This window comes from Bison bison, unplaced genomic scaffold (assembly GCF_000754665.1).
Source record: "Bison bison bison isolate TAMUID 2011002044 unplaced genomic scaffold, Bison_UMD1.0 scf7180017864352, whole genome shotgun sequence".
NCBI classification, from domain to species: Eukaryota; Metazoa; Chordata; class Mammalia; order Artiodactyla; family Bovidae; genus Bison; species Bison bison.
In genome coordinates this window covers 2076020-2086425 of record NW_011494924.1, presented here as the reverse complement: position 1 = coordinate 2086425, position 10406 = coordinate 2076020, and the positions used below count along the sequence as shown (strand labels likewise).

General features: G+C 52.5%; 2 protein-coding genes across 3 annotated transcripts in view; both read left to right on the top strand.

The window, feature by feature from the left end:
- FAM83C (family with sequence similarity 83, member C) overlaps positions 1–1542 on the top strand; it is a 5666-nt gene extending 4124 nt beyond the window's left edge. The window contains exon 4 of the mRNA XM_010854902.1: positions 105–1542. Within this exon, the coding sequence (XP_010853204.1) occupies positions 105–1542 (1438 nt within the window). The remainder of the gene's footprint in view (positions 1–104) is intronic.
- A 2196-nt stretch (positions 1543–3738) lies between these two features.
- On the top strand, positions 3739–9719 carry EIF6 (eukaryotic translation initiation factor 6). 2 transcript variants are annotated; one of them, XM_010854900.1, is made up of 7 exons: positions 3739–3846; positions 4110–4221; positions 4356–4441; positions 5977–6152; positions 6688–6864; positions 7052–7233; positions 9447–9719. In XM_010854900.1, exons 2-7 carry the CDS (start codon positions 4115–4117, stop codon positions 9454–9456), a joined length of 738 nt encoding a protein of 245 aa, XP_010853202.1. In that variant the 5' UTR covers positions 3739–3846; positions 4110–4114; the 3' UTR covers positions 9457–9719. The 2 variants fall into 2 exon arrangements, with proteins under 2 accessions (XP_010853202.1, XP_010853203.1); XM_010854901.1 differs by having other exon boundaries at positions 3770–3875.
- The last annotated feature ends 687 nt before the right edge of the window (positions 9720–10406 follow it).

The window sequence follows — 10406 nt, the reverse complement described above, 5'->3', positions numbered from 1 at the left end:
GGCGGTCGCGGTGGTGGTGGTTTTGTCTTCCTCCCCTGGTTGTGACTCTTGCCTGGTCCCAAGGGCCTGCACTTTGCCTCCTGACCCTGACTCTCTGCCCCCAGCTTCACCTGGCTTTGCAGCCAGGCCCACACGAGCATGGTGCTGCAGCTGAGGGGCCGCATTGTGGAAGACTTTGACCGGGAGTTTCGCTGTCTTTATGCCGAGTCCCGGCCGGTGGAGGGATTCTGCGGAGGTGAAGATCCCCCGTCCCCCAGGGCACCGTGCCCTCCCCCAGTGGCCTTGGCTTTTGGGCCAGGAGTCCCCAGCACCACATCCTCATCACCCTCCAGCACCAGCCTCAGCAGCATCAAACGCTCACCTCGCATGGGCCACTCGTACCTCGCTCTGCCAGGAGGTGGTGACCGCACTGACATGGGTGTGGGGTCCTCATCCCCCGGCCCTACCCGCTGTGAGGCCGATGGCCAGCCCTGCCTGCAACGCCAGCTGTCAGACCCTAACCACGGCCCGCTGCTAGGGCCCTACAGGGCCAATCTGAGCAAGCTGGGGGCGTCCCCCTGGTGCCAGTCTTCCCCTGCCCTCAACCACAATAGCACCAGCCCCGTGACCCTGGGAGGGGGGTCACCCCTGCTTGCTTGCTCTCGCCCTCTCCTCCCCTTTCCCTGGAGTGTCTCAGCTCTGCCCCAATTACCAGAGAATGGGGTCCCAGGAAGCCAGGAGCCTAGGCGCTCACGGGGCCGCTGGGTACCCAGCACAGCCCTGGAGACACTGGAGGAGAACAAGGCATCTCTGAGTCAGAGCCATGGCCAGCTGGATCTCCTTGTTCCCTTCTCCAGAGCACGAGAAGCAGGAGGCCCTGATTTGGGGGTGGCCCGCAACTCAGGCTCTCTTTGGCCTGGTGAGCAGGCCTCAGAGGACAGGAGGTTGGCTCCAAATCAGAGATACAACCAACTGGATTTCCTGCCCCAGGCCCAGGGTGCCAGGGGAGCCCCTGAGTCAGGCTCACCCAAGGTTGGCAGTTGGACCCCAGAGGATAAGAGGCTGTCCGCAAACCACAGCCATGGCCAATTGGACCTCCTGGTGCAGTTCCCCCAGCCTGGGGGCTCCAGAGTGCCCCTTGAAGCCAACTCTCCGGCCAGGGCTGGCAAGCAGCGTCCAGATGAACGACGGCAGACCCTGGGCCACAGCCAGCTGGATCTCATCACAAAGTTTGGTCCACTCCGGGGTGAGGGGCCTGAGCCCAGTGAACTCCCTAGGCCGAGCCCTGCTCAAAAAGCTGGAGTGGACTTGGGGGAGGAGAAGCGGCGGACGCTGGGCCACAGCCAGCTGGACCTCATCACCAAGTATCATCAGTTGCAGGGCGCCAGGCAGGGACCTGAGCCCAGCCTCTCCGGGGGCCCTGCGGGTGGCCAGCACAACGGCAACAGCAATGGCCTGTCTGAGGATGAGAAACGGCGGACCCTGGGCCATAGCAAACTGGACCTCATCACTAAGTACAACAAGTCCAAATTCAAGTTGCTCCGAAGCCGCTTTGAGACCTAGTTGTGCTCCCAGAAAGGGACATGTCTGTCTTCCACCTACTGTGACCAGATTTGTTCAGGTCCCAGACTCTGGGGAGGAAGCTCGGGTAGGAACTGTATGGGGAGAGGGATCTAGAAGCCCAGGTTAGACATTCCCGGGGCTCGGGATTCTTGTTCATATACGCACATGCGCACACTTGGGAAAATGGAATTTACGTTACCGGCACTTGCCACTTGTCACTGTGCTGGGTCCTCCATACCGGTTACTTCTCATCATTCATCCTCACTCACAATACCCTACAAGATAGACTCTGGTAGGTGTACAATTCTAGGACCATAGGTATCATCTTTCCTATAATATAAATATGGAAGCTGAGACCTAGCGAGTTTGATGACTTGCTTGGAATCAGGTTCAAGTAACTAACGGGGCTCAAATCTTTATTTCTTAAGATTGTGTTTTTGCACAGACGGGATACACAATATCAATAGTTCCCATGTTCTCATACACACAAAATCCATATATCATAGAGGTGCCCCAAATACCTGCAGAATGTACACTGCACACTGACAAGGTTCACACCCACAGACACGGTCCATGTGATAAACCAGAACACTCAGGATTCTAGTTACAGTTACTCAATAAATGTCACTTGGCTAAATGAATCCAGGACACATTCAGTGCACACCGTAGACCCCTCAGGATCCACAGACTATAAATATGCACTTAAGCACACACACACACACACATACACACTCATGGGCAGGCATGTACCATCCAACAACTTTTTCTACCTAAAGCTGTGTATCCAGTCCTGTGCTGGACATCCAACAGGGCTCCCAGTCCCTGGAAAACAAGGATTCAGTGTATAAATCATTGGTGTTTCTAATGAAAGGCTAACCAGTGACAGAAGGTGGTAGAGAATGAAGGCCAGAGAGCGGCGGTGATGATGGAGTGGTGAGAAAAGTTTCTTAGAGGAGGCAGTCTTTGAGCCAAAACTTGAAGGGTGGGAAGGACTTGGATAGATGGAAGTGAGATTTAGAGGAATTCCTGGGAGAGGGAACCAGGTGAAGAGAGACCAGGGAGAGGGCTGAGGGAGTGGGTCTGAGATGAACTGCAGAGGATGGACAGGACACGGATATTCAGACTCTAACACACACACACATACACACAATCATCTTGCTTAGTGTCACCAGAAGTATAGGCTGTCAGATGTGGGTCCCTCTCCTGAGTTGCGGCCTGCCTGGAAGTGTATTTGTGATACAAATCAATAAAAGCAGACAAGCTCTGACCCAGAGGCTGCCTGGTGTATTCTGAGAAGGCCGAGTTATGACTATGCAGGTGAGGGGCAGGGGAAATGCACCCTTCGGGCCTTTCCCTGGAGGAAAGTGGATTATGGCTGTAGGAGGGTGGGGGTGGCAGGGGCAGGGTAAGAAAGGGGTTCCAAGCTTCTCTCTGCTCTCACTGAGAGTGACATCCTGAGAGACCCTGGGGCTTTTGTTCAAAGTGTGGGCTAAGTTCATCCGTCCAGCAGAGCGTGTATCTTGACTGCCACCATCTGTGGGTGGGGTGGGATGGCGGCAGAAATTGGCCTGCTGAGTGTGATCAAGCCTGTGCAAAGGGCACAAGTGGAAGCCATCAGTCCCCAGACCCTTGCCCACTCTGGACGCCCCCCCCCCCCCCCCCCGCCCCCCCGACACTCTGCTTCATCCACCGTCCTCTCTCCAATACCTTCTTCAGTATGATGATTTCCTTTACTTCTCTGGCTGTGCCTCCTCCTCCAGCCTCTGGCACGTCTCACTTCTCCCTAATGGACACTTTCTCCATGAATGACCTCATCCACCCCAGGCTTCGGCCCCACATCTCAGCCCTTCAGTCTCCCCTGGGCTCCAGATTCGGCCTGGAAATCTGTCCCGTACCTTACTCTGTCCCTCACCTCCCCCACACCTTCTCTTTCTCCCTAGGCTTAACTTCAATACATATATCTCCAGCATCAACCCATCTTTTGCGAGACATCCTGGCTCCTCCATTCTGATACCTCACATCCAACCAGCACAAGTCTCTGTCAGTTGTTCCTCCTACAAAGCTCCCGATAGAATGAATGAATAAAAGAGTGAATGAGAAGCTTTCTGGAGGCGGGGCCAGGAGCGGGTCTGGACCGGATCACTTACAACCATAGAGTCCGCGCAGGGGTTGGGAGCTAGAGTAGCCGCATGCGTGGAGGCGTGCGCCTCGCTCTGTCGGAAATCCCCTAGGGTGGAGGCGGAAACGGAAACCTACAGAGGGGAGAGGAGGCTTGTTGCCTCGTGTGGAGGTTGCGTTTACCTGGTGAGCGGTTGTGGCTGGACACCGGAAGGGTCAGCTCGGGGCGCCCTGAGTCCTGAGGGATGGGGGCCGGAGGATTCGGGACCAGAGCGTCTGGATGGGCGCGGTGGGCGGGACCTGAGGGCTGAGGGCCGAGTGGGGCGGGGTTGCAGTGGGGCTGACGCGCAGAGGCTGGGGGACGGTGACTCGGGACCGGCGTCGAGGCCGAGGCACCCGGTCCCGGGAGAGCATCCACAGGCCCTGAACTCCAGTCCCACAACCCCTAGGCCTCATGGCGGTCCGTGCGTCGTTCGAGAACAACTGCGAGATCGGCTGCTTTGCCAAACTTACCAACTCCTACTGCCTGGTGGCCATCGGAGGGTCGGAGAACTTCTACAGGTGCCATGGGAGCCCCGGGCCCGCGGGCAGTGTGTGGGTGGGTGGCGGGTAGAGGTCCTTGGAGTCGGGCTCTGGCAGAGTGAGGAGGGTTCGGGCCCCTTAGCCCCGTGTTCATTGAGTCCGTGTCCCCACAGTGTGTTCGAGGGCGAGCTTGCTGGTACCATCCCCGTAGTGCACGCGTCCATCGCCGGCTGCCGCATCATCGGGCGCATGTGTGTGGGTAAGCCGGCTGAAAGTCGCCGAGGGAGGGAGTGGAGCCTCCCAGCGCCTTTAATCTTCCCACTAGAAGGGACCCGGAGGACCCAGGGATTTCTAGGCTTTCATCCATCATCTCCAGCGACTACAGAATCTCTCAATTCTGTGCCGGACCCGGTCTAAGTGTCAACAGATCAGGGACAACCTCTGGTAAAGGTTTCTGGATCATTGTAATCAAAACGTTAAGGGCTTTCACTTTTACAGTTGTTTCAGTCCATCTTCACTGAAGACCCTGGGAGGTAGGAATTACTGGCCTAATTTGGCTGATGAGGAAGCTGAAAATCAAAGAACCCAGGTAACTCACCCGGTTCCACACCTAGTGTGAGGCAAGACTGGATTGTCATCTCTCCCTCGCTGGCCACTGACTCTGGTAGATTGCTTCCTCCTTCTGAGGGTCCATTTCTACCTCTAAAAAATGACAAGCTAAGATTCTGGGGCATCCTGTGCAGTTACCTATTTAAAGCTTAAGTTCTATTTACCAGGTACCCCTATATCCATCAGCACTGTTGTCTCTGGCATTTGGTCCATTCTTTGAACTGGCTCAGTTTTCCTTTACTGCCACCCCTTGTTTGTAGTTCTGCTCAAATAGGAGTTTTTCCTTTATTTTTTATTGTAAGCCTGATGATCTTGGACTCTGTTTCTTATTCAGGCAGAACACTCTTATCTCTGGACTTGGTGATCTTTGGACTTGAAGCTAGTTCTTATGTAATAAGAGAGAACTTAGCCTGATCATTGGTGTTTTTGTTTTTTTTTTTTAAAGGATGGGAGAAACTCATAGTTCAGAAGTTCATAGTTGTGTCCTTGCAGAGTTAGGCAGAGGTTTAGTCATTGTTGTCACAATATAATTATAGTTCATTCATGTTGCTGTGTACTCAGTTTTGTGTAAATGTACCACCGTGTATTCATTCATTCTTTTGACAGTGGGTATTTGGGGTAGTTTTCAGTTTGATCTATTATGAGTAGTGCTGTTATGTTTCTTAGTGAACAAATGTATGTATTTCTGTTGAATATATAATATCTGGGAGAGGAATGGCTGGGTATCCAGTGTAATAGATGATGTCACATAAGTATCTGAAGTTGCTGCCCAATTTACACTCCTATTGGTTGCTCCATGTATCTTTGCCAACCCTTGGTGTTGATGTTCTTTTTAAGAATTTAGCCATCTGGTATGTATGAAGTGTTACCTCAGTTTTTAAGTAGCGAAATATACAACTGATGTCCAAGAGCCCTTCCTTTTGGTCCTGGTCATCCCTGGTGGATGATGGTGAATTGGGCAGGATGTTTGGGACAGACTCCTAGGCCATCTCTGGCCTGCCCAGTGGGACTCCTGGTTGCCTGGGTGCTGTGTGGCTCAGTGGTTTGGAGGACTGGGGTCTGGATCTAAAGCTTTCCTGGGGAAGCTACCCGGACTGGGTTGTATCTTTAGGCCCCAGCGCTCAGCAGGTCTTGTGAATTTACAGTTCATCCTTACACAACCTGCCCTAATTTGGGTCTCTCCAGGGAACAGGCATGGTCTCCTGGTGCCCAACAACACCACTGACCAGGAGCTACAGCACATTCGCAACTGCCTCCCAGACAGCGTGCAGATCCGGCGGGTGGAGGAACGGCTCTCAGCCCTGGGCAATGTCACCACCTGCAACGACTACGTGGCCTTAGTCCACCCAGACCTGGACAGGGTGAGGCAGCCCAGTTTAGCCCAAGAGTCACAGGATATTAGCCTAGTCAGTGGTTAGCCACTGTTCTTGCCTATCAGGCAGGAGTTTGGGGTATCTCTTGTGGTTTCTCTTTACACCTGGGCTCCTGCAGTTCAGGCACTGGTTGGAAGAGTGAACAGAGGCCTTTTGTGATGTGACCAGCTAGGGAAAAGAAGCTAGGGAGTGTATTAATCCTCCCTGTATTAATCAGGGAGATCGACTCATTCAGACTTGCTGGAGAGAAGATTGACAGTTGAACACTTGTTTGTGGGTTAGAGGGAAAGAAGGTGATGTGGAGACCAGCCTCTGGCTCTTCAGGGCATGCATGGCTTTGTAGCTGGCCTTGACTCTGCTCCAAGCTGTATTCCCTCCTTTTTCTGGGTGAAGCTTCCATATGCAGCTGCATAGCAGAGGAATAAGCTTAGCGAGTCACACCCTGGGTGGGTCTGGGTGTGGAGGCCCTGGGTACTTTGATCTGTTTGTTCTGGGTGCTGAGCACAGTACCTTTGGCTAACAGGAAACAGAAGAGATCCTGGCTGATGTGCTAAAGGTGGAAGTCTTCAGACAGACAGTGGCTGACCAGGTGCTGGTAGGAAGCTACTGTGTCTTCAGCAACCAGGGAGGGCTAGTACATCCCAAGACTTCAATTGAAGACCAGGATGAGCTGTCTTCTCTCCTTCAGGTCCCCCTTGTGGTAAGCAGTCATGTTCTCTGACCTCTGTTTTCTGCTGCAGCAGATCCCTTTGCCCAGTATTTGGGAATCTGGGTTATTACCTGTCGCAGTTTGGGGTTGTGGCTGCGGGTCAGAGACCAGGGACTGGGGAGAGTCCTCATGACTTGGCTGTTGGTGCCATGATCCACACTGAGCCATCCTTTGGCAGGCGGGCACTGTGAACCGAGGCAGCGAGGTGATTGCTGCTGGGATGGTGGTGAACGACTGGTGTGCCTTCTGTGGCCTGGACACCACCAGCACAGAGCTGTCAGTGGTGGAGAGTGTCTTCAAGCTGAACGAAGCCCAGCCTAGCACCATTGCTACCAGCATGCGGGATTCCCTCATTGACAGGTATTTGGGCCTTTCTTCTGTTGAGGGGAGGGGAGGGAGGTGCCAGCTATAATGGGAGCCACACTGTTCATACCGGTAGTTTCTCCTCTGTGAGGCTACATCCACATAGTGCTGAGTAGGCACAGGTTCAGTCCACAAGCATTGCCTGAGTATCTGCCCATCCCCAGCTTTGAGGACGTTGACTCAGTGTATCCCTTCTCTAGGCTGTCTTGCTTTATCACTGACCACCTTCTTTTATAGTTTTTAATCTGCCTGTGTGTTGGTGTACCCAGCCAGTAGCCTGAGACAGGAAAGATCTTTTTATTGAGGGAAGAAGTGAAGGCTGCTTTGTGGCGAGTGCATCAGAATCACCGTCATCTGTACTTTGGTGGGTTTAAATCAAAAGTGGGTTCTTGAGCCCTAACTCTGGAGATTTTGGAGTGTTAGGCTCTAGAATCTCCTCCTTTGGAAGAGCATCAGGTGCTGGATGTTTAGTACCCCTTCCCCCGTCTTTTGTGGCTCTGGAGGCTCCCATGAGACACTTAACTGGAGTCCAGGAAGGTTTTGGGGAAGACAAATCCATCAGCCTGGGCTTCAGGGAATGAGTAGATAATTGAATATACAGAGATAGGGTGGGAAAGTGTGGAGGGTGTGAAGGGAAAAGGTTTTATCCCCAGGGTTGAGGACTCTGAATGCCCATGTCAAGAAGTTTTGACTATAGTAGGTGTTTTGACCTCTGTTCTGTGTTGGGATGCTTATTAATGTAGATTCTTGACATCATCCTTCAAATCCTGATTCCCTCAGTTTGGAGGACCCAGCCACGTGTAGTTATTTCAGTAATTTTTCCTGAGTGATTCTGAGAAGGGCAGTTTGGAGACCACACTGACAAACTGCTCTCAGCACCGGAGAGCAGTTGAAAAGGTCTGAACAGGAAAACGGTACCAGTGGTTTTGTCATTTGTTTAACAACTTTTATTTTTTAATACCTACTATGTATCAGACAATAATGATGTGGTGATGAATAAAATATACCCTCCCTCCCCTTTTGGAACATTGACCCTCATAAAACAATACTTCCACAATTAACCATTTAATTAAAGAACAAAACAGAGAAACTTCTTAGCAACTGAGAACAGAAAGAAATTTCTGTAACCTGATAATTCAAGTCAGCTCAGTTCAGTTGCTTAGTTGTGTCTGACTCTTCGAGACCCCATGGACTGCGGCATGCCAGGCTTCCCTGTCCATCACCAACTCCTGGAGCCTGGTCAAACTCATGTCCATCGAGTCGGTGATGCCATCCAACCATCTCATCCTCTGTTGCCCCTTCTCCTCCTCTTCAATCTTTCCCAGCATCAGGGTCTTTTCCAATGAGTCAGTTCTTCGCATCAGGTGGCCAAAGTTTTGGATTTTCAGCTTCAACCTGATAATTGTTACCTACTAAAAAAAAACTACAGCAATGTTGTATTTAATGGAAAAACTTCAGAAACTGCCAGGCAAAACTGCTTACAGGCAGCAGCACTGGTCAGCATTGTAGTTACTATTTTTAAAAAATGGGTATTGATAAAGAAGAGACAAAACTCATTAGCCTCCTTTGGCTTTGAACCTGTTGAGTTTGAGGTGCCCATGAGACCTCACAAGGACGGTGTCAGATAAGGGATTAGAAATGTGTACTTCAGGCAATTCCCTGGAAGCCCAGTGGTTAGGACTCACTACTTTTACTGCTGAAGGCCTGGGTTCAGTCCCTGGTCAGGGAACCAGGATCCTATAAGCTGTGAGGGGCAGCCCACCCCCCCCCCCAAAAAAAAAAAAAAAGATGTACTTCACTTTTACAATCATGCAAATGATTATCACCTCCAGGAAGAATGTTCCGGCCCCAGTCCTGCCACTAGAGGATTTGTGACCTAGTCGTGTCTCTTTTCCCTCTCTGAGCACCCCCCTTCCCTTGTCTAATTTTGTCTTTTTAGACTTGACCTGTGAGGCTCTGATTATGATCAGCAATTTGAATAAGTTATTTTGAGTTCACCCGCTTGAATGGAGAAGGAGTTACTTTTCCTTTTTAAGCATTGAGAGTTCTAGACTGGATTGTTACTTGTGGGAGTGGTGGAATCTGGAAGGGGCTCTTCAGGGCAGAGCTGGAACAGAGGTCCTGGGGTGAGGGTGGAGGCAAGCACCTTGAGCATGGAGGGTGAGCTGTGCTCTGACACCTACTGACAACACTCCTTTCTCTCTCTCCAGCCTCACCTGAGTCAGCTTCCATACTGGTCCTGGCTCGACTTTGGCTCCCTCTCAGTGTTCCACCCAGTCTGTCCTGAATGCTGGCAGGGCGGTGGCAGAGAACTCACCTGGACTCGTGGCTGTATGCCCAGCCTTTCTTCATCTGTGCCCATCTCCTGAATCTATAGTTACTGCAAAAATGTGCCACATCATGCTGGCTGGCAGGTCCTATGGCTTCTGGCTGAGAGCTCTGTTGTCTGTGCCACCCCATTAAAGGGCAGCTTCCTCTGGCCATTCTGAATGTGTTATTTGGGTATTTCAACCTGTACTCAGCCCCTCATCATTGTTCCAGGGGGAAGGTGGAGTAGGATGCACACACCCCTTAGTTTTACATGCCGCCCATCATTAGCTTCATCCCAGGGCAAGAGAAAGAAACACTCCATTATACTACCGTTTTCCACACGACTTCAGCCTTATCGTTTTGGCTTCAAAGAATGAGTCTGTTTCAGCTCTCCCCTACGCCAGTGTGAGGATCCTGAAGGGCTCTGGGGCACCTGGCCACAGGGCAGCCTTGTCCTCCTTAACCCGCAGTGGTGGATAGAGGTTGTTGGCCTGGCTGCTAGGTGCCCTGGACAGTCTCAGACTCATCTCCTGCCCTTTACCTTAGGGCCTTGGGTGCGTGAGGAGCCAGGCTTGGAGAGGTGAGGGTAGTTGGGGCGGATCCCATCGTCTCCGAGTTGTTCGCGGGGCGGGGCCCCGGGACTTGGGGGCAGGTTTGGCTGGTTGCTTGTGGGTGGGGTCGGGTATGTTGGGCCCCGCCCCTGCGTCCTGAAACCTTCCCAGGCGCCTAGGGGGCGTGGTTCGTGCGCCGTGACGTCAGGACGCCAGTGCCTCCAGACGCATCTGCGCTGGCGAGCGGGGAGCGGAGACCCGCGCTGGGACTGTTCCGACCCGGGACTCCGGCGTTGCGAGGTGAGGGGC

What these genes read in the sequence shown, in the direction of transcription:
- EIF6 (XM_010854900.1), top strand. Translation starts at nt 4,115, where the DNA reads ATGGCGGTCCGTGCGTCGTTCGAGAACAACTGCGAGATCGGCTGCTTT. An exon ending in CATCGGGCGCATGTGTGTGG is followed by an intron (nt 4,442 to 5,976) that starts GTAAGCCGGCTG and finishes GGGTCTCTCCAG; the next exon opens with GGAACAGGCATGGTCTCCTG. An exon ending in TCCTTCAGGTCCCCCTTGTG is followed by an intron (nt 6,865 to 7,051) that starts GTAAGCAGTCAT and finishes ATCCTTTGGCAG; the next exon opens with GCGGGCACTGTGAACCGAGG.